This window comes from Ovis aries, chromosome 1 (assembly GCF_016772045.2).
Source record: "Ovis aries strain OAR_USU_Benz2616 breed Rambouillet chromosome 1, ARS-UI_Ramb_v3.0, whole genome shotgun sequence".
Lineage (NCBI taxonomy): Eukaryota > Metazoa > Chordata > Mammalia > Artiodactyla > Bovidae > Ovis > Ovis aries.
The window spans coordinates 125,030,962-125,055,010 of record NC_056054.1 but is presented as its reverse complement, the minus strand read 5'-3'; the positions used below and the strand labels follow the sequence as shown (position 1 = coordinate 125,055,010).

The 24,049-nt window shown below is 45.1% G+C and overlaps 1 protein-coding gene across 8 annotated transcripts in view; it reads right to left on the bottom strand.

Moving 5' to 3' along the window:
* The window catches only part of TIAM1 (TIAM Rac1 associated GEF 1), a 461,928-nt gene that overhangs the window by 50,626 nt on the left and 387,253 nt on the right, over positions 1-24,049 (bottom strand). For 7 of the 8 annotated variants that reach the window (XM_060403824.1, XM_042229680.1, XM_042229684.1 and 4 more), the window contains 2 exons: positions 23,208-23,432; positions 5,499-5,602 (listed from right to left, as the gene is read on the bottom strand). In XM_060403824.1, coding sequence (XP_060259807.1) covers positions 5,499-5,602; positions 23,208-23,432 — 329 coding nt within the window. Of the gene's footprint in view, positions 1-689; positions 922-5,498; positions 5,603-23,207; positions 23,433-24,049 lie in introns of those variants that run through there. The other variant, XM_042229707.2, reaches the window with a different exon arrangement.

Here is a 24,049-nt window from a genome sequence, read left to right as displayed (position 1 = left end):
AAGGAAATCTAAAAACCAGGGTGGATATATATGTATGTGTGTGTGTATAAAACTGATTCATTTCCTATACAACAGAATTAACGTAACACTGTAAAGCAACAATACTCCAATATAAATTATATTTAGAAAAGAGGCAACAATTACCATAGGAATTGGCATACACAATATAGGTCAACTGATGTTAAATCATTAACACATACCCTGAGCCAACACCAATAAATCCACCTCCTTCTCGAGTAAGCAGAAATAGTCAAAATCGCTTAAAATTTTATAGGAGACAAACTAAACATCCATCTTCTAGAAATGCTTGCTGAATACTTAGGCTAACTTATGGGGGGCAAGGGGGGAAAGGGAGACAAACATCTTCAAACTCTCAACATCCAAAAGAAAGAGGGAGCAATTGAGATCATTACGAATAATAACAATCCATCTTTCCATCATTTAAAAATGAAAAACCAGACACACGGAAAGATTCCAGGCAAACTTGACTTCACACCAACTACTGATGCCCCACCCCCATGCTAAAATAGATAATTCTCTCTCAACAAAGGGATCTAAAGGGCAGAAGGATGAAGGATGCAGACATGGGACAAGCGTATCACCATCATTCGAACTGGGAAACAGACCAGCTAGAAAGTCGTAACATAAACAAAGGCTGGCAAGAAAGCCAGAATTCAAACAGTGCTCACCAGATGAAGCGTCCGGTATACAGAATCTCTGGACTTGCCATTGTTTTCAATCCTGGGCTTGCGCTTTATTTTCCACAATGCAGACATCATCAAGAAGGTTTTCTCATGATAATTCTACCTCCTGACACGTTCAGCAAAGAGACAGGAGTTTCTTAAACGCTTGGAGAGTACCTAGTGCCTTCGTGCTCCCGAGCAAGCATCCTTCATCCAGACAGCCCATGCCGGCTCTGCCACGAGGACCTACCTACAGCTGCATCTCTTTACAGAGGACAGCAGCAGCGCAATCCCAGCAGCAGCTCCCGCTGCCCAGCAGTGCCCTCTGGGAGGGTGACAAAGGCTACCCGATGGATAAGAAAGCTTTGATTTCACCTGGCTAAACAGCAGAAGTTCCAGAAATGGAGAGCCAAGAGGCAAGAAAACAATGGAAAAAAAAAAAAAAGCCTCTCTGGCATGTGAGCATCTCTACTCTGCAGACTGAGATCAGCTGATTGGCCAGCAGCCTGCACTGCACAGGAATACTAAACCCGCCCGGTTCAAACAACTTCGAAGACACCCCTCGGAGAGTCAAGTCAGGAGCAGGCACTAAAACCCCAATTTATTATTTTTTTTAAAAAAATTGATGTTTTCATGTTTTCCCTGAACGCTTTGTTACAAAAGCAAACATTTCCAAGACAATCACACTGTGAGTTAAAAAGATAAAAGAAGGCTTTCCCATCGGAAATGCTCTGAAAATGAATGACTCTCATACATCAGTTACTAAATCGCAGCTGCCAGGGGTCTGGAATGCAGGACGGGACTGCCCGGAGCTAATTAGCATTCATTTCAAGGGACAAGAGTTTTTGATTAGAAGCAGGGAAAGAAGTGGGGGGCAGAGGTGGTGGTGAGGAGGCCCTTTGAGGTTGTCACCCACAGTCACAAGAGCAAGCAGGCGGCTTACAGAGAGAAAGGCCGCCAGGCTGCCCCTGCAGTGTGAAAGTCCCACTCCCCCTCCCCATGGATGTGACATTCCCCTGTTACCACCGCTCAACAACAAAACTCACAATTACCTATTTGCTCAACCCCAAAAGACCACATATAGCAATAACTGCGATCAGAAAAATGTGTAAAAACAAAACTCCAACACGCATTCTCCTTATCCTGCCCACTTTTTCATTAAGACAATTCACTTAGGAAGAGCAGCAAAAATGAATCAACAGCCTTCATGTATTCAGCCAGAATTTTCAAAAAATGATTACTTGTTTCATTTCACTTGTTCGTTTGTTTGTTTCTCTTTACTTTCTATTCTGCACCCATTCTGGAGCATTCAAATTAAGGCGAAGTTGTCCTTCCACTTTTAGGCAGCTTACAACTTATATTTTGATGCTTTTGAATTGTGGTGTTGGAGGAAACTTTCGAGAGTCCCGTGGACTGCAAGGAGATCAAAGCAGTCGATCCTAAGGAAATCACTCCGGAATATTCACTGGAAGGATGATACTGAAGCCAAAGCTCCAATACTTTGGCCACCTGATACGAAGAGCCGACTTGCTGGAAAAGACCCTGATGCTGGGAAAGACTGAGGACAGAGGATATACTGGTTGGATGGCATCACCGACTAAATGGACATGAATCTGAGCAAACTCCAGGAGACAGTTTGAAAGGGAGGGGATCCTGGCATGCTGCAGTCCATGGGGTCACAAAGAGTCAGACACGACTGAGTAACTGAACAACAACTTAAAAATGAATGTTGGCTTTTTTCTCAAGAAAAATCACACAATGATATAGGAGCTATATTAAAAGAATATTTAACCTTAATCAAGAAACTTAAAATATACACTTGCTGTTACTTTAAATCATGACAGAAGATATTCACAAAGCTTAATAAGCATTAGAAAAATACTTAAGTGGCTAATGAGTATATAGTTGACTCTTGAACAACTGAGGGGTTAGAGGTGCCAAACATCTTCAAAGTCAAAAATCTACATATAACTTACATTTCCCGTCACCCCCATAAACATAGTTCTTACATATCCATATTTTTCCTCCGCATCCATGGTTCTGCATCTGTAGATCAAACCCTGATTGGTAGTACTATGGACTATTGGAAAAATATCCACCTATAAACAGACTTTCCCAGTTCAACCCTGTGTTGTTCAAGGTTCAGCTGTATCTAAACTGGCTTATTAATTAATTAATTACTTCAGCCATTAACTACTTCCTTCATTTTTTGAATCCTGGTATTTACTAGCAGACCATGCCCATCTGGCCAGGAGGTCATTTCAGCAAAGCAGTAAACAACACAGAGCCATGTTTTGCCCTCTCAGAGCTGTGTGACCTTCAGTAAGTTGCTTAACCTTTCTGTTCCAAAATCATCATCTATCAAATAGGGGGCATAACAGTATCTCTTTCTCAGGGGTATTCTGAGGACGAGATTGGTTAATACAGAATAACACCCAATATATACAAGATACTGCAGACGGTAGAGAATCTGCCCACAATGCAGGAGACCTGGATTTGATTCCTGGGTGGGGAAGATCGCCTGGAGAAGGGAATGGCAACCCGCTCCAGTATTCTTGCCTGGAGAATCCCATGGACAGAGGAGCCTGGCGGGCTACCGTCCACAGGGTCGCAAAAGGTCAGCACAACTGAACAACTAGCACTAATACACGTAAGTATTGTGTGTCAGCCACTCAATTGTGTCCGACTCTTTGCGATCCCATGGATTAGCTCTCATTTATTACTAATAACAAAACTGTTCAAATAAAGATAAAATCTGAAATCAACTCCACACTAGGAAGTAGTATTTTCAAGTACAGAATCATGGTGCTTCCTACACCCAACCTGGAAAAAAAGGACTATGATCCTAACCTCTGGTGTCAATGAGGCCACTGTGTGATCTTTAAAAATACTCAGATCATCACCCAAACTTGTCAATAACTTTGAAGAAATTCTCTTTTATGAGCGCCGACTGTGCCTTTCTACAGTGAACTCCAGGAATAGCATCTCCTGCTGCTTTATTTGACCCTGTCTGCTCCAGGCACGTTCCAGGGCCTTGCTCTCAGGAGAGAGAGCCATGAAGCCAGAGAGGCACCTGGGATGAGGTGACAGAGCCCTGGGCCTCTTCCTTCCTCCCTGTTGCCAGGACCTCATATTACAGAGGGTCCTGCTAAGGCCTCCGTGACTCACTGCATTTAAAACGGAAACAGTCTCTTAAAATCCACAAAGGCAGGGGAACACTGGGCTACTGGAGCGAGGTAAAAGCGATCCCAGTTTAAAAGTCTTCAAAAATGAATGTCTTAGATACAGGAAAAATAACTGTATTCCCAAATCAGAGACTGAAAAGAACATGTTTAGCTTAATAACAGAATGATTTAATAAAGAGCCTTCAAAATATCTTGCATGGAAATATCTATTTCTCTCAAAGGCCATCACCTTCCCCCCACCTTCCCAAGAAAGTAGGTGAAAAGCCACATAAATAAAAAGGAACTATAAACAAGCCTTTGTCTGTGTTTTTGGCTTTAAATGAAACATATATTTCCGTTCTCTGGCTTTTTAATTAATAACTGACAACATAAAGGCTTTCAGCCTATAAATATTAAGTTTATAAATGTTACAATTACTTTCAAATACTAAAATTTACAGTGTTCGATCCTAGGATGGCAAAAGAGAAACATACAGGTAAAACAAGATACTCAAGAGAGTCAGACACAGGCACTCAAGAAAGTCCTCTATATGGATGTGGGACTTATGTATACCTATTGGGACACACGTATACTTATGGCTGATTCATGTTGAGGTTCAACAGAAAACAAGTTCTGTAAAGCAATTTTCCTTCAATTAAAAAATAAATAAATTTTTTAAAAAACGAAAGTCCTACAAAGATACATGAAGACAAAAAGAGACACAAACATATGCACATAGAAATGTAGGTTTTTAAAACAATCTTTCATATTTGAAGTCTAATTCCATCAACAGTATCAGTTATATTTTTTGACCCACTGCATCATCCAGTCACTGGACAAGGGCAAGAAGCACCCTGATATTGCAGATGAGAAAACAAAAGTATAATTTAAAGTTACATGATTTTTTCAGGTTAATGACTGGTAAACGTCAAGCAATATTAGATAAGCAAGGGAACCAACATAAATACATCAACTACATTCTCAAAAAAAAGGTGAATAAATACGGACATAATCACACACGCTTTTTGCTGCAGAGGCGTCTTTCGGCTATAGGTAATAGAGGTTTTAAACTGTGACACTGTGATGAAAAGAGGTTACTGACACATGGAACTCTTTAGGAAGTGGAAATAAAGCATGATGAATTATGGAAAACAAATTCACAGCAGCACCCAAGAGTCAGAATAAGAACATCGTCACGGTGCTCACCCAGCTGAGCACGCTGTATTTGGATGGACAAATCGATGGTCTCTTTCCCTTTAATGTAGAAGATGTTCACCCTTCACAAGAGCTAAACGGAGGCCATGCAAATGCAGTTCCTTATAGAAACCCTGAGTAGCAGGAAAGTATAACTGACCCAGTTACACTCATTTTGGATGCCTTTTCCTCAGACAGAAAGGGAGGACATAAGAAGGAAACAGGATGGACACAGACTTCAGTTCATTAAGAGTGAGCTCTGGCTTATACTGTCACATCTGGGTTTGTTCTCACGGCTTTCATTAGGATGCCATATCCTATTTAGTGACCTCTCAGAAGTAGAAACACTTCTGTCCCATGGAGGGGCCTTCCCGCCACACACAGCTGCAGAGGTGACGTGTCAGCTGTGACTCTTTAGTGGTTCGAGACATGGGATGTGAAAATGGAAATCTCTCACCTTGCTGCTGTGATCAGTATCATCTGAGGATTCCAAGTCCGGCCCTTCAGCCTCCTCCGGAGCAGCCTCAGCACTGCTGCCTTGCTCGCTGCAGAGGCTGTGGCCTGCAAGATGAAATCAGAAGGACACACGGGTCAGCACATACAGCCACCGCTACAAGGGCAAGGGAGCGTGGCATCAAGCTCACGTGTGCTCAGCGTGGTCCACTCTGCGACCCCATGGACTGCAGCTCGCCAGGCTCCTCTGTCCATGGGATTTCCCAGGCAAGAATAGGGGAGCAAGTTGCCATCTGTGGCTCCAGGGAATCTTCTGACCCATGGATGGAACCCGCATCTCCCTGGCACCAAGCCAGCTGGAGAGCCTTAAGCTTATGATGTGTCCATGTATTGTTAAACCCTCCAAGTACAGACGCCATGACCTTGGTTCATTACATGCTAGTTTAGCTATCTTTATCGTTACCACTATTATTATTACTTTATAATACATTTTTATTATTTATAATATATATTTTATAATACACAATATTTGCTACGGACTGAATGTTTATCAGCCCTGAATATTCACTGGAAGGACTGATGCTGAAGCTGAAACTCTAATACTCTAGCCACCTGATGCAAGGAACTGATTCATTGGAAAAGACCCTGATGCTGGGAAAGATTGAAGGCGGGAAGAGAAGAGGATGACAGAGGATGAGATGGCTGGATGGCGTCACCGACTCAATGGACATGAGTTTGGGTAAACTCTTGGTGATGGACAGGGAGGCCTGGCGTGCTGTAGTTCATGGGGTCACAAAGAGTCGGACACGACTGAGTGACTGAACTGAACTGAACTGAATGTTTACCGCTCCACCCACCCCTGCCAAATTCATATGTAAAGCCCTAACCCTCAGTGGGACTGTATTCGGAGATGAGGCACTTGGGAGCTAAGGAAGCTTAAAGGAGGTCTTGAGAGTGGACCTCCATGATGGGATTAGTGTCATTGGAAGAGAAACCAGAACTCCCCTCCTCTCCTGTGAGGACACTGAAAATAGCCACCTGCAAGCCAGGAAGGCAGCCCTCAGCAACAAGCCTGGGCTTGGACTTCCCAGCTCCAAAACTATGAGAAATAAATGTCTGTTGTTTAAGTCACTCAGTCCAAGGTGTCTGTCACCACAGGCCCAGCTAAGACAATATAATATATACACATGCATGGTAAGCTGCTTCAGTCGTGTCTGACTCTTTGCGACCCTATGGGCTGTAGCCCAGGAGGCTCCTCTGTCCATGCGATTCTCCAGGTAAGAATACTGGAGTGGGTTGCCATGCCCTCCTCCAGGTGATCTTGCTAAACCCAGGGACAGAACCCATGTCTCCTGGAGCTCCCGCACTGCAGACGGCTTCTTTACCACTGAGCCACCGGGGAAGCCCATAACACATACAATAAAACTTAAATAAAATTAAATTAGGTGATTTGATTGATTTATAATCAACAAATTAATTGTTGGATCAATTAATTGCTAAGACAACTGAATAAAGCATTTTGAGAAGAACATTTTAAAAATAACTGTTTTGGGGCATCCCCGGTGGTTCAGTGGTTAAGAATCCGCTTGCCAATGCAGGAGATTCAGGTTCAGTCCCTGGGCTGGGAGGATCCCACGTGCTGTGGAGCGACTGAGGCCATGCGCCACAGCTACGGAACCTGCGCTCTAGAGTCTGGGAGTGGCAACTACTGAGCCCACGTGTCATAACTAATGAAGCCTGCTCGCCCTAGACCCCATGTCCTGCAACTAGAGAAGCCACCTCAATGAGGAGCCTGTGCCCTGCAATGAAGAGCAGCCCCCACAGACTGCAACTACAGAAAAGCCATGCAGCAATGAAGACCCAACACAGCCAAAAATGAATGAACAAAATTATTTTAAAGACGAATAACTGCTTCACAGACATTATCTGGCAGACTTCAAACATAACATCCACTCTTTCCACCATAGTCCATGCAAAAGTGCAGGCAACTTTCTTTCCTATTTTACCGAGTCCCGACTCCAGTATTCTTGCCTGGAGAATCCCATAGACAGAGGAGCCTGGCGGGTTACAGTCTATGGGGTTGCAAGAGTCGGATACAACTTAGTGACTAAACCATTGACTACAGTGGTTGGCTATGGTAAGCCCTGTGCTGAGGAAGAGAACATTAAGATCACTTTCCTCTGGGAGGCTTCTCAAATTTAAAGAGCATCTGAGCTGCCTGGGGATTTCTGTCATGCACATTCAAACAGAATAGGGTCAGAACTATGATTCTGCATTTCTTACACACTCCATGATACCAATCAACACTGCAGGTCCATGGACCAGACTAGGAGCAACAAGTCTCTCAGATATTTACAAACCTCTACTAGTCTGATAAGAAATTGGTTTGATGACTATTAGAATATTCCAGGCACTAGGTAAGGGACTATAGCACCATACCGTAACCAGAGAAGAGAAAAGGGAAGAAAGAAGAAACATGGGGAGAAGGAGCCACTTTCTGACTCCTGGGATGGAAGCGTCAGTCTGAAAAGAGGCTACCTTACTCCAGTGACACCATCGCAGTCATAAGCCTGTGTTGGGCATCACATTCAGATCAGATTCTAGGTTGACTGGGAAACTAAGGGAAGATGCCAATCCCTGAGCTAACCTTGCTCCAGAACTGCATCCTATGGTCCCCTTCCCTTCCTCTGGAAGGGGGCACCAAGGAAGCGGAGCTTGCGTGGTTTGTACATTGCTATCTGTGCCCACCCTTCCTGCGCCTTTGCTCTGTCTCTATGATTTTCCTGCACTTCTTTTAATCACTAACTCACTATAAATCCCATGGAAGGAGGTGCCAGGGGGCTACAGTCCATTGGATCGCAAGAACTGGACACCACTTAGCAACTAAACCACCACCACTCAATAACATGGTGGAAGCTGCCAAAGAAAGAAGTTCAGTTAACTTGGTGGACATCAACGATGTCATACTGTCACCACCAGAGTGGGGAAAAAATCGTGATTGAATACTTGAAATGGGGGCAATGATCTAGATGCTGGGGCTAGAGAGAAGGGGAAGATTTGAACAGCATTAAGCTCTGAAATGGCAGGAACCATGGCTCCCTGAGCAGCAAGCTGACAGTCAGGCTGTAAGACACACAAGGTCACCTTCATGCGGCAGTCTGCACAACGGCAACCCCCATTCTGTACAGCCAGATGCCGTGACCCTGCATGCTCCCACTGCGCATTATAATGCCTGGGGTCAGAGGATGCCCACAAAACAGTGGGGAAACGAATGACAGGGTTTTCACTAACACAGGCCAGCTATCCTGAAAAGGAAGCAACCCCCCACCCTAATTCTACAGAAACACTTACAAATGCTAAGTAAAATAGAACAGAATCCTTTTTATTTAATTTTTATTATTATTATTTTTTGCTCACACTGCATAGCACGTGGGCAGTTCCCCAACCAGGGATCGAACCTGTGCTCCCTGCAGTGGAAGCAGGGAGTGGTAACTACTGGACCACCAGGGAAGGCCCCTGAATCCTTTTCAAACGTAAAACTGAGCTCTAAGAAACTATAATCACTGCAGCCATGAAATTAAAAGACGCTTACTCCTTGGAAGGAAAGTGATGACCAACCTAGATCGCATATTCAAAAGCAGAGACATTACTTTGCCGACTAAGGTCCGTCTAGTCAAGGCTATGGTTTTTCCTGTGGTCACGTATGGATGTGAGAGTTGGACTGTGAAGAAAGCTGAGCGCCGAAGAATTGATGCTTTTGAACTGTGGTGTTGGAGAAGACTCTTGAGAGTCCCTTGGACTGAAAGGAGATCCAACCAGTCCATTCTGAAGGAGATCAGCCCTGGGTGTTCTTTGGAAGGAATGATGCTTAAGCTGAAACTCCAGTACTTTGGCCACCTCATGCGAAGAGTTCACTCATTGGAAAAGACTCTGATGCTGGGGAGGGATTGGGGGCAGGAGGAGAAGGGGACGACCAAGGATGAGATGGCTGGATGGCATCACAGACTCGATGGACGTGAGTCTGAGTGAACTCCGGGAGTTGGTGATGGACAGGGAGGCCTGGCATGCTGCAATTCATGGGGTCGCAAAGAGTCGGCCACGACTGAGTGACTGAACTGAACTGAACTGAACTGATAAGACAGAAAACAGGTACTGGGTCAGTACAAGTCAGAGAGTTAGAACTAAATCCCCCACGTTCATAGGGTTCTCTAGAAGGGCTATACTCTCACCCCGAAAAGACAGAATTGTAAGAAGTGAAGCTGAAACTCTAATACTTTGGCCACCTGAAGAACCGACTCACCGGAAAAGACCCTGATGCTGGGCAAGACTGAAGGCAGAAGGAGAAGGGGACGACGGAGGATGAGACGGTTGGATGGCATCACCGACTCGATGGACATCAGCCTGAAAAAACTCTGGGAGACAGTAAAGGACAGGGAAGCCTGGCGTGCTTCAGTGCATGGGGTCGCAGAGAGTCAGACACGACTGAGCGACTGAACAACAAACAACAAACGTATGGAACAGGTACAACTGACGAGAACATACTGTATAGCACAGGAAACCCTACTTAATGCACTGTAGCGACCTGAGTGGGAAGGAGACACGCAAGGGAGGGGTATGTCAACATGTTTCTGGACGGCTGCTTCACTGGGCCACACAGCAGAAACTAACACGACACTGCGAAGCAGCTATATTCCAACAAAAATTTAAAAACAGATGAAAAATTAAAGAAAGTGCTCACATGTGAAAGAGAAAAAAGAAAGAAAAAGAGGCTGATCTAACTCTGCCTATACGCTGGGATACAAGAGCAGGGAGAGAGAGAGAGGCTTCTTCTTGGAGATGAGAACCACAGGCTGGCCCCAGGGGTGCTGGAGATTCATATGTACACTATGTCCTCCACTCTGGAGACTCCGACACCTTCGTCTACTCAGGCCAGTGTAACTAAGACCGCAGACTGGGGGGCTTAAACAACAGACAGTGATTTGTCTCAGTTCTGGAGACTGGAAGTCAAAGAGCAAGGTGCCAGTGGATTCCTTCCATGGCGAGGCCCTTCCCCTGGCTGCCACCTCCCCGGTACCCACACAACCTCTCCTTGTGTGTGCAAGGTGAGAGGGGTGAGCCCTGGTCTCTCTTCCTCTTCTTACAAGGACACTAATCCCATTATGGGAGCCCCAGCCGGTAACTTCATCTGAACCTAATTACCTCCCAATGGCTCCCAACTCCTAATAAACCTCCCAATGGGGGTTAGGACTTCAATGCAGGAATTCTGGCGGAACGCAAACATTCAGTACATGATACTCAAGATGAAAAACTGCCTTAAAGTCTCTCTGAATTTGTATTCCAAGAGCATCTGGCAAAAGGCAAAAAACAAGTCTGTTCTGGAGGGAATCACCCTTAATGATGGTTTCATATTAATGGTCAGGCATAAGCTTGGTCCAACAAGAACCACAATCCATCATTACAGAACACAAGGAGAACCAGCTCCCCATGATGGAGACGCAGCAGCCACAACAAGGAGAAGGAGATTTCCTAGGAATAATACTGTAATTTTCAGATTGTCAAATGAGTATGCTTCAAAAAAAGAAAGAAAGAAAGAAAAAGGAACAACAGAAAAGAGACTTTCAAAAAAGATTAGGTAAATTTGTAAAATTTTTAGAAATAAGAGCTATAAACACTGAAATTAAGCACTCAGTGGATAAGAATAAAACTGAAGAAAGACATTTGAAAGGCCTATTTGAAGACATTACCTCACTAAAACATAGACATCCTCAAATTCTCAAACTGTCAACATAAAACTGACATAATTTCAAGTCAAAATAGTATTCAAGAAGAAAAATTTACAAGAAACATTTGACAAAGAGTGAGAAAGCTTACTAATACAGAACTTTCCTTAAAAATTCTCTAAAGGATGTATTTTGGGTGGGAAAATATGTATACACACACACGTATAATCTGGTAGACAAGGTGAAATGATAAATAAGAGCTGATATACACACAGGACACGCTCCAGGAGATGGCGAAGGGCAGGGAGGCCTGGTGTGCTGCTGTCCGCAGGGTCACAGGGAGCTGGACACGACTGAGCGGCTGAACACCACAATACAAACAGGCAAGTCACAACACTTCACACATACACCCACAAGGCATTTGTTCCAAAAACACAAGATGAAACTAAAGCAGTGGTGGGTGACTGTATTTAAATCATTTCATGATCCTTTTATGCTTCAGGAGACATTAAAATTTTAAGGGAAAAACCAAAAATTAAGGGCAACCACTGAATAGAATATAATTAGATTGTATAAGTTGAAAGGGGAAAGTGGAATTTAGAAATTCAACCCAAAAGAGGCCTAGAAAGGGCAGGAAGGATAAACAAGATTGAGACGGCAAAATATGATGAGAGTAATGAGCCAGATACATGGGTCTTCTAAATAAATGTGATGTAGACTAAACTCAATATTATACTTCATGTTTAGATAAAAACCGAAATAATGTCACACAAAGCCTCACCTACATGCTATACATAAGAAATAGACTAAACAAAAAAGACAAAGAAGGCTGAAAGTATCAGGGTAGAAAATCAGGCAAATGTAAAGAATGCTCTCCAAATGCCAGACAAAATAGACTTAGTCAGACTACAGAAGCGGCAAACATCAAGAATTATTGAGCCTGGCCCACCAGTGTATTTTAAACCCTATACACAAGAATTTGAGGATGCATGTTTTTTTCCAAAGATTAGCAGTGTAGGCAAACAGGCCACATATGAGGCTATAATATAAATCTCAACAAATAGCGAAGGATCTGAATTCAGACAGACCACACTGGCAGCGTTATTTCTGGAACAAAATTTGCTATGAAAGAGCAAAAGGCCAGTAATACCAAAGACAGTTTTAGAGGGGTGGGGCGGGGAAAGAAAAAGCAAGACTGGGATACTTTCCCTACCAGATATCAGAATGCATTTAAAGTTAACAGTAATACAAAGCAGTGCAGAATTAGCAAGAAGACAGGCTAACAGAACAGAGAGTCCCAGAAACAGCCCCACCCATGTGTGGAAGTGTGATGCACAGCAGATGTGGTACTGCAGATCCGGGGGAAAAGAATGGAACATTTGACAGTGTAGCTAAGACAGCAGACTACCCACGTGGGGAAACAAAGAGCAGGACCCTAACTCCCATCATTGGCAAGAATCAGTGCCAGGGAGGTATGAACCAAGAAGGGAAAAGTTCAAAATATAAATCTCTCAGCAGGAAACAACAGAAGAAAATGTTTGTTATCCAGGGGAGAGAGAGAAGGATTTCTTAAACAAGAGAGAAAAAAGCACAAATCCTAGGAAACAGAAAATCAGATTTTACTAAAATTAAAAACTTTCCCTTGTCAAAAGGCAACACGAAGGCAACAAGATACACTGTACACTGCGAAAGGTTATCTTCAACACATATAATTGGCAAAAGTATGAATATCTAGAATAGAAAAGAAGTCCTGAGACTCAATAAGTGTGGGTCTATCTGATTCTAAAAGATATATTCTTTTTTACCCCGTTGGCTCTGCTTCTGCCCTTAACTGAAGATAAAAATTAATAAAAGAGGAGAAAGGCAATGGTTAGACAGTCAGCAAAGACAACAGTGATGATTCTTCCTGCTCCTTTAAGCCTGGATCTCTGTGTCTCTCTCCACACCCCATGAATTTGGGTTGGTCTTGTGACTTGATGTGAACAGCAGCATGCGACCCAAGTGGTGATATGTGAATTCTGAGCTAAGGTCTTACGTGGCTGTACAGTTTCGGGTCTGATCCCCCAGGAATGCTGGACCATCATACAATGAAACCCCCAAGGGAGCTTCTTGAGAATGAAAGACCTCAAAGAAAGAGGGGTCCAGCCAACCAATCACCAAATATGTCAGAAAGGCCAGTTTAACCCAGCCCCAGTCAAGCCCAAATGGCACAGCCCACGAGAGTGACTGAGGCAAGGAGAGCAGAACAACCACCCAGCTGAGCCCGGCCCAAAGTGCTGAGTGCAGTGAGCAAATTAAATGGTGGTTTCCTGAGGTTTGTTACAAGGCAGTAGATAACCAATACGTGGTTAGTGGAACTTAAGTCATCAAAGAAAGCCAGAGAGGCAGGAATTGACAGTGGTGCCCTTTAAGAGAGCTGAAGAGAGATACCAGCATGGCAGGAACAGGGAATCAGACCAGGAAAAGCCACGTTCTTGCTCCCACACTTCAAGGCTTTCTCTGAACACCTCCCAGAGGAAGAGGTTTATAGAACACCATTGTTGAGTTTCTACGCAACCCCATATAAACAGAATTTTGCAGCTTCCTACTCTAGCTTCCTTCACCACAAGAGACTTTTCCTCTAACAGCAGACACTGAAGGAATTATTTACTTTGTCCCCATTTACTTACCAGTGCACATGCAGACAGCTCCAGAGAACTGAAGATAGGCTAAGAGCGAGTTGAAGAAGCAAGAAGAACAGGAAACTGCCTGTCCCACCTCCACTCTCCCCAGCACCCTGCACATCACTACATGGCACAAAGGAGATGCCAGTGATACCTGGAACCACAGAGACGGAACAGGGCCAAAACTAAAGAGACAAAGGATGAGCGGGAGTAGGCAATGGAGAATTATTCAGCTATAAAACCAATGGACGACAGAGGATGAGACAGTTGGATGGCATCACTGACTCGATGGACATGAGTTTCAGCAAGCTTCAGGAGCTGGTGGTGGACAGGGAAGCCTGGCATGCTGCAGTCCATAGGGTCGCAAAGAGTCAGACACGACTGAGCGACTGAACTGAACTGACCTAAAAACAAAAGGAAATCTACTATTTGTATGAACATGGGTGGACCTTGAGGGCATTATGCTAAGTGAAATAAGTCAGAGAGAGAAAATACTGTACGATCTCATTTATATGTAGAATCTAAAAGCAAAAGCCCTCACAGACACAGAGAATAGATTGAAGATTGCCTGAGGTAGGGGGTGGTGGGACAGGTGGGTGAAATGGATAAAAAGGTAACAATGCATAGTTATAAAAATAAATAAGGCATGGAGACATATAACATTTGTTGTTGTCTAGTCGCAAAGTCACGTACAACTCTTTGCAAACCCCGTGGACTGCAGCCCGCCAGGCTCCTCTGTCCATGGGATTTCTCAGGCGAGAGTACTGGAGTGGGTTGCCACTTCCTTCTTTAGGGGATCTTTTGGACCCAAGGGTGGAACCTACGCCTCCCATGTCTCCTGTATTGCAGGGTTTACTGCTGAGCCACCTGGCAAGCCACACACACATACACACACACTAATTAATAATACTGTATTGTATTTTAAGAAAGTAAACCTCTCTCATCATCAGGAAGAAAAAAAAGGAAGTATGTGTCCTGGTGGATGTTAACTAGACACAGTGCAGGTCATATAGCGATGCATACAAACGTAGGCTCGTCATGTTGTACTCCTGAAACTAATGTTATATGTCAATCACACCCCACTTTTTAAACACAGGATAAGCAGGGCGGGTGGCTCGGTAAAGAATCCGCCTGCAATGCAGGAGATCTGGGTCGGGAAGATCCCCTGGAGGAGGGCACACCAACCCACTCCAGTACTCTTGCCTGGAGAATCCCATGGACAGAGGAGCCTGGCGGGCTGCGAGAGTTGGACACGAGTGAGTGACCGAGCACAGGGCGGCCTCAGAGAATGGGGAACCTCAGGGCAGAGCTGAGCCCAGCAGGACAGAACCCGTAGGCCATCCCAAAAGCTGCCATAAATAACATCCAATGTCGTGAACAGGTGTGATCATTTTTCTGCTTCTTAAAATTATTTTCACATCATAATGGAACTCTTTCTGTAACCAAGGAAACCTCTGCTGCTAGCACGTCCCACTCACCATTATCAGGACAGAAAACAATGAGCTTAGGAGAAGAACAAACACATGCGTGTAAGCTTACATTTCTATTAATTTACTCGGATGAGGTACATTCACTCAGGTTCCATTCAAGACCATTAGAGACTTAACAGAGGAAGGCAAAAAAGATCTTTGCCTTATGAGATATATTAACAATGTTTGTTGAACTAAGAGATACTCCAAACATTTCCAAAGAAGAACCAATCATAACTGACTTTTGAAAGGTCTTTATTAACACCTGAGTTTCGATCTGTGAGTGAAAAACAACTGAGGGGAAGGGGAAAAGGAAAGGTTAGACATGGCCAGTAAAGACACTGGGGCTTCCCAACGCAGGAGACATGGGTTCTGTCCCTGGGTTGGGAAGATCCCCTGGAGCGGGAAATGGCAACACAGTCCAGTATTCTTGTCTGGATATTTCCATGGATGGAGAAGCCTGGTGGGCTACAGTCCATGGGTCGCAGAGTCAGATGCGACTAAGTGTGCATGTCACGCATGCACACACGCGTGCGCGCGCACACACACACACACACACACACACAGTAAAGACACTGAGCTGGAACCCAATCCTTATGCTATGATTTTGCTTTGCTTTTCAGCCACTTTACTGTCATATAAGAATTCCATAAAAACACTCATAATATATAAGATCAACATAAATACTCACCCCTCCCTCAAGCTAAGAAAATAAAATCAAAACAATTATAAAGGGGGAAAAAAAACCCTCAGGAGAGCTATATATACTCTATAAGGCAGGGGAGGAAAAACACTACAATTTTAACTTGAAAGACAATTTCTTTCCAACCATGTTTCACAAAATCCCAGAGTCTGTTTCTCTACACAGAACAGTTTTTTAATCCATAAAAACTGTACATATAGTTCCTCCCACCCCTATCAGCTTGTTGTGAAAGTCAAACTATAATCCACTAATGTTCTTTAAAATTATACAAATGGAGGCTTTTAATCTCCGAAGCAACCCTGTTTTTCCACACTCAAGACTTGACGGTGTCATTAATCAGAACCAGCAGGAAGGCAGGACTAGGCGTTGGGGTTTCCCCAGCAGGGCCCTAGGGAGCGGGCCCTGTGCTGGGTGACAGTAAACATCGCACACAGCAGTTTACAAAATGCACATGGTTCCACATTTTTCCAACAGACACCTAGAAGGCCACGTGCACCTGGCTATCTGGGAGTCTGGAGAACGCGACCCTGCCTGTCTGCTGGAAGACAGGTCTGGGCAGCTCCTCTCTCTATGTGGCCCCTCCCGACTGTCTGCAGAATGGAGCTGCACACAATGTGCATGGAACGCCAACCAGAAACAGAACCTTGCATTTCACGGGCACAGCAGGGAAGCCTGCACTGCTGGGCCAATCAAAGATCGGCTTCCCCCACTCTGACCGAGACGCCCTAACTCTCCTGGCTATCACAGAAGCCTTTCCTGCTACAGCAAAGGCTGCTTAATCTACTTCCTGCAGGTGGGCTACCAGTGCCCACCATAGATGGCCATCTTTCCACTCAGCTTCGGACCCAGGGGGCTGACTCTCCAAACCCAAGGCTCACCCTAATTGCCTTTAACGGGTAGGGGCTAGGGCGGGCCACAGCCACTTAACCCACCCAGCTCAACTTCTGGAAAGGCCATTTTTCAAATTAGAAGCAATGGCAGCCCACTCCAATATTCTTGCCTGGAGAATCCCACGGACAGAGGAGCCTGGTGGGCTTCAGTCTACGGGGTCACAAAGGGTCGGACACGACTGTGTGACTAACACTTTTAGTTCACTGAGCTTTCATCGTAACTGTTGATTAGTCGCTTAGTAGTGTCTGATGCTTTGCAATCCCATGGACTAGAGCCTGCCAGACCCCTCTGTGTGTGGGATTCCCCAGGCAAGAATACTGGAGTGGGTTGCCATTTCCTTCTCCAGGAGATCTTCCTGACCCAGGGCTTGAACCCGTGTCTCCTGCTTTGTCAGGCAGATTCTTTACCATCGAGCCCCCAGGGAAGCCCTTCACTGTAATATCATAAACTATTTGCTGATCTAAGCAAGGGCATCTGTTTTATGCCAACTGGTCAAGTGAATTTTAGGGATGATAAAGCCAAGCTGCCTCCATCACAAAAGTCAAATGTACTTGAACCTTAAGGACAGAACTTAAAGTAAGAGAGACAAACAGACGTTTTGAAGTCCTGGAAAGACATCAAAGATGCCCTCTCAATTATGATTCTTATAGCTGGCATGATATCAGGGGCTTTTGTTTTATCGAAGTTATTTCAAAAATTATTTTAGATTAGATTTGCTTTCCTATATTGATGTTCATATAATACTTCGCTGAGGAGTGAAGGTATACATTCTAATAAACCAGGCCAGTGGTTTCACCTGGAAAGATTTCACCCTGGAAGAACATTTAGCAATGTCTGAAGATTATTTTTGATTAACGCAATTTGGGGAAGAGGGTTATGAGGACTAGTTGAGAGTGGTTTGTTGGAAAACTACTAACATCAAGGCTGAGAACAGCCCACCACAACAAAGAATTTTCTGGTCCAAAATGGCAGCAGCACCAGATGAGATCATAATTCAAAATAAATCACACAGGAGCATGAGAGAGGCTTTCTGGGAAGCTCAAAGAAACTACAGTTTTGCAACTTCCTATGCCAGCCTCCCCTTTACTTCAAGGCTCTTTCTAAAACAAGAGCCACTGAAGCAACAAGCTTTCTGTCTGGACCTCCTTCCCCCATTTTCGTACCGGTATGGACCTCAACAACTGTCGGAAAAAAAAAAAAAAGATGAAGAATAGCCCCAGGCAGATTTCCACAAGGACACATGGATAGCCAATGGCCAAGAATGGAAACTGAGTCTTATAGAGGGAACCCTGAGGATGGAATCTATCTTCCAGTCTCTGACATTCCAAACCAACACAGCAACCCATACTGGGAAGTGTCCTTCCCATACTGAGGAAGAGGAGGATAAAGATCACCTAGCAGGCTGTCATTACAAAAATCTCAATGAATCAGACAACAGAAAGTTATCCACAAACACCCAGTTATGGTCTGCGTGGGACCGTACCATTCCAATCATCTTACCATTTCACCCAGACAAAAAACAGGACCAAGAACCAAGGAGAGAGCTGGTGACCTAAGAAAGTAACCTTGACTGCACATTAGAATCACCTGAAAGTTTTTAAGCCACCATGCACCCTAACAAATGCATACCCAAGCCCTGCCCCAGACCAAGGGAATCACTATTTCTGAAAAGGGGCCCAGCAGTCTCAGCATCTAGACAGTAGAATCTACTTCTTTCTACCCAGGGAAGGAAACTGCTTTCAGTATACTTCATAAACTTAGTTCTCAGACAATATTCCTGGTGTAGACAGAAGTGGAGTGGAGTAGTAAGGAGAATAACACACAGCAGCCCCTGGTTACAAGTCAGAGAACCTTCCCGCCACTGTTAAGACACTGTGCTTTGAATGCATATTCACTGAGCACCTCCTAGGACTTATTCTGAACACTTTAATCACTCAATCATTCCTCACAACAGCCTCATTTGATAGTAGCATGGCACAATCCCCACTGTAGGCATGAGGTCACGGAGCACAGCTTAACCATAATCTGTTTAAAGTCATGAAGCTAATAAAGATCAACATGGGACTCATTCCCAAGGAACCTGGTTCCACAGCCCACTTAAGCCATTAGGCAGTGAGGTTTCTACATCAAGGAAACAAACCTCTCCATGAAAAAGGCTTCAGAAAGAATCCAGCCCGGAAAGTTAATCACATCTTTCCATCAGAACTCTCAGGGCAGGATCAGGGCCAAGCTCGCAGACTTGGACTTGCTACAAGGGGCAATTCACCGGGTAAAACCTCCTGCAGAGAGGCACCAGCCGGGGTGCCTGTGGACATGGCCAGGCCCTCTGTCCACGTGGCCTCACATTCACTATGACCACCCTAAAATGGTCTCCGCATCAAATCTCAAATCTGTCACTCAGGATGCTTCTTATTTTTAGTTACTTCTAAATTTAGACTAAGGCTATAGTCCAGCCTGCCCATTGTACACAGTTTCTCCGTTGTTTTCTATCGTCACTGCAGCTGCCTGTGGACACTGCTTTATCTCTGCTTCATTGCGGACCATCTTTCAGGTTGTTTTATCCTGTTTACTTGCCCCCTCTTTTATCTTCCACTGTCACATGTGGACAAGGAAATGGTAACAACCAGAAAGCAAACAGGCTGGGACCCAGGTGGGGGCCTGAGTGTCTTGCTTCCCTCTGGCCAAGGGGATGGAGCTACAGCTGCTGAGAGCATTTGAGAATGCTTCTGGAACTTAATAATGTTGAAACCAATTTAGAAAACATCCAGGAAACCCACACTGTGACTTTACCTTCACGCTGTATTTCTGAACCAGGTTGATTATCTAACTTGACCAAGCACACTTGATTCTGAAGGGTTTTTGATCACTACAAAATAGTAAAAGGTGAAGCAGTTAAAAGAACAAAGAACTACACTAGAATGTTAAACCATAAGGACAGAAGCATGTCACAGTCAACAATATAACTTTCAGCAACCAGCTTAATTATTAAGAGCAAATACTTAAATGCTGATTCCAAGACATGATTTGTTTGTGTGTGTGTTAGCCACTCAGTCTTGTCCGATTCTTTGTGACCCCATGAACTGTAGCCCTCGGGGCTCCTCAGTCCATGGGATTCTCCCGGAAAGAAGACTGGAATGGACTGTCATTTCCTTCTCCAGTGGATCTTGTCAGTTCAGGGATCGGACCTGGATCTCTTGCATTGTAGCCAGATTCTTTACTCTCTGAGCCACCAGAGAAGCCCAGTTATGATTTGGAAACAAACAAATAAATCATCTAAGAATGATTCCAAAATAAAAAAGTTTTAATGGGTTTAAACAACATTTAGGTTCAGTATATTTAGCACACAGATTTCAAAGGCATCTGGTCTGAAGGAGGATGTATGGGTCAGCTGTGGACAGGGTAAGGCTATGTACCCAGAATATACCCAGATATTCTCAAAACAGGCACCTATGTACAAACACATCTTTAAAATAAAAAAATTTTTAATGAAAAGTCTTAAAACTTCGCAAACTGTGTATATGCATATACACAGAGACACACACAAATCTTTTCTCAAAAGAAAGAAATATATCAAAACAGTGACTGTGTTTAAAGGAACAAATCATGAGCAATGTCAATCACACTTTATATGAGAGGTCTGTAAAGGGCCAGATAGTATTTTCAGCTTTGCAGACCATGTATCCAGTCTAACTACTCAAATCCGCCACTGAAATGGGAAAGCAGCCAGAGGCAAAACATCAATGAATGGGTGTGACGGTGTTCCAATAAAGCTTTATTTATAAAAAGAGGCCACAGCCTGGATTTGGCCAGTGCGTCTTAATTCGCCAACCCTTAATTTATACCCATAACCTACAGGGAAAACTGAGACAGGAGAAAACACCCAAAAAATGGTTGAGCACACACTGTGATTTGTAGTATGTACACCCAGACCTTATAAAACCCTTTCAATAACCTAATGTAACCCAACATGCCTCACTTGGGTCATTTTACAGAAACCACCGTGAACCAAGTTTTATGGGGTTGAGCCTGCCATCTTGTGGTCACGTAAAAGAACAGCCTTGCTGGTATTCACTCCCTATCATTTACGCATACACAGCTCCCCGGTCAGAAATAGAAAAACAAACGCCACTTGATATCACTTATATGTGGAATCTAAAATACGATACAAACGAACCTATCTACGAAATAGAAACACAATCAGGGACAGAGAGGAGACTGGTGGTTATCTTCCACCAGGGGCGAAGGGTGGGAGAGGGTAGGAGCAGGTGTTTCAGACTAGCAGATGCAAACGGGCATATGCACAGTGGATAAACAATAAGGTCCTACTGTAGCGCACAGGGCACTATATTCCATATCCTGTGACAAGCCACAACGGGAGAGAATGTGAAAAAGAATATATATACATGCATATGTTATATACATATACACACATGTATAAGTGTCTCCATATATATATGTATGTTGTTGTTCAATCACCCAGTCATACCCAACTCTTTGTGACCCCAGGAACTGCAGCACGTCAGGCCTCCTATATATTTACATTTCCCAAGTGGAGAAGGCAATGGCACCCCACTCCACTGCTCTTGCCTGGAAAATCCCACGGACAGAGGAGCCTGGAAGGCTACAGTCCATGGGGTCGATAAGAGTGGGACTCGACTGAGCAACTTCACTTTGACTTTTCACTTTCATGCATTGGAGGCAATGGAGAATGGCACCTGCAGTCCACTCCACGACTGTTCACTTGCCTGGAGAATCCCAGGGACGGGGGAGCCTGGTGGGCTGCCATCTGTGTCGCACAGAGTCGGACACAACTAATGCGACTTAGCAGCAGCAGCAGGAGCAGCAGCAAGTGGCCCCCATGCTAAAGAATCTGCCTGCCGATGCAGGAGACATGGGTTCAGTCCCTGAGTTGGGAAGATCCCCTGAAGTAGGAAATGGCAACCCACTCTAGTATTCTTGCCTGGAAAATTCCATGGGCAGAGGAGCCTGGCAGGCTATATAGTCCATGGGGTTACAAAGAGTCGGACAGGACTAAGCACTCACACTAAACATATATATATCTGAGTTACTTTGCTGTATAGTGGTAAGTAACGCAACACTGTAATGCAACTATACTTCAATTAAACAAACAAAACGGGACACAGCTCCCCGGAATGCTTTCCTAAAGATATGATGGGCATATGGGTACTACAATTGATTGGGATTGATTCTCTCAAGACTCAACTTGTCGAATTCTCCCAGGGAACCACTCAATAAGAGGATGAACTATCAGCAGGCATCTGGTGTGATATATTCTTATTGACCGAGCTTCAGAAGGGACGTTGCAAAACAAGAATACTCATAGTACCTACACTCAGAAGTGGGAAAGGAAGACCTTTTTTAACCCAACTTTTAAAAATAAGTCCCCAGTCCCAGCTTACTAAAAGCCACCCCAGCTCTGGAACAGATCACGGCGAGATTAAGCAAGAGCCGTATCTATTCACCTGTGGGCTTGTTCCCAGATTCTCCTGCTGAACAAGAATGAGCACCTAAAAGTGAAGAAGCTCTTAGCCCAGTCCCGGGAAACAAACTCAGGAGATGGAGAGACGCAAGCAAGAACAGTGTTGCAGGAAGAAAGCCCGCGTGAAAGATGTCTGGGGAGCCAGAGGATGGAGCTCGGTGGGGGTCCCAGAAGGCTTCCTGGGGCAGGGAGCATCCAAGCTGCTCCTTCTAGAGTGAGCATAAGGTTGTCAGAAGGAGTGGAAGGAAAGGTATAAGCAGGAAAAACAGCAGATGGAGCAGGGGAGGGGTTTCTGCCAATGGGCTCATCTCCAGACTCAAGGTCAGAAGAGCCCCAGGGAAAAGCAGACCAAACACCAGCTCTGGGCATATGTCCACTCCGGGCTTCTCAGTCCACATCCTCTCCCCTTCCACACAAGGAGACACAGGACCGGGGCGACACAGGAGATGTGCCATGGAAGCAGGGGCAGGACCAAAGCCCAGCATCTTCAGTCACTCCTGGCACTTCGGCGTCTCTGCATCTCCGCCCACAGTCAAGAAATAGTGGGCTCCATCTACCTATCTTTCCCACAAAGGGCAAATAGTAGCAGCACGACAGAGCTTTCCATTGCAGCCAAGCGGCAATTCCACCAGCATGTAAGTTCCAGCCCCTTTACACCTCAACATGGGAGCTCAGTAATCTGTTCATCTTCCTCAGGCATCTCACAGGGGCAGGAAATCCACAGAAAGACGCAGGCCGCGAGGGGCAGCCCCAGGGCACAGCCATACCTGTGTCGCTGCTGAGAAAGGCAAGGGGGCTCTCGCCGAGGTCGGCCGGGCCGTCCAACCGATGGGGCGGGTTCTCCAGCAGCTCTGCTCCTCCCTCCAGCTCGGGGCAGGTCCTCACCAGGAGGCCCAGGGACGGCTGTGTGAGGAAATCTCTGAGCACAGAGGAGTTCAGGGTGCCTGCAGCCCGCTTATTGATCTCGAGAATCTCATCTCCCGCCTTCAGGCCTGCCAACGTGAGATGGAAAAATGTTTAATCTCTCACACACACATACATACATAAAAGCAGCGGCAGCGTCGAATCAGATCTCAGCAGCAGAGGAGCCCGGCTTCTAAAGGGCACACCGAGCTTGCCTGTTAGAGGTGCCACTGCTGCACACAGGCTGGCGTGCGCCAAGGGGCTCCTCGGGTGACCACGTGGGCTTTGGTTCTGGAAGGTTCTAGACTGGGATATCACAGCAGGCCTGAGCTGCCCTGAACACACTGACCAAACAACCGTATCCTTTCTTGAATCTATGTGCTCTCCTGTCAGCCTCTCAGTCCTGTCTGACTCTCTGCGACCCCATGGTCTGTGGCCCGCCAGGCTCCTCTGTCCACGGGAGTCTTTGGGTAAGAATACTGCAGTGGGTTGCCACGCCCTTCTCCAGGGGATCTTCCCAACCCAGAGATCGAACCTGGGTCTCCTGCACGGCAAGCAGATTCTTTACCGTCTGAGCCACCGGGGAAGCCCATGTGTTCTATCCTAGCTATTGTCCCCCCATTTCGAGGGGAGACGTGGCAATGCGCCCTGATTTCAGCAATGTGTGTGCCATGTACATGCTTGTCTACTGTGGACACGTGTGCAC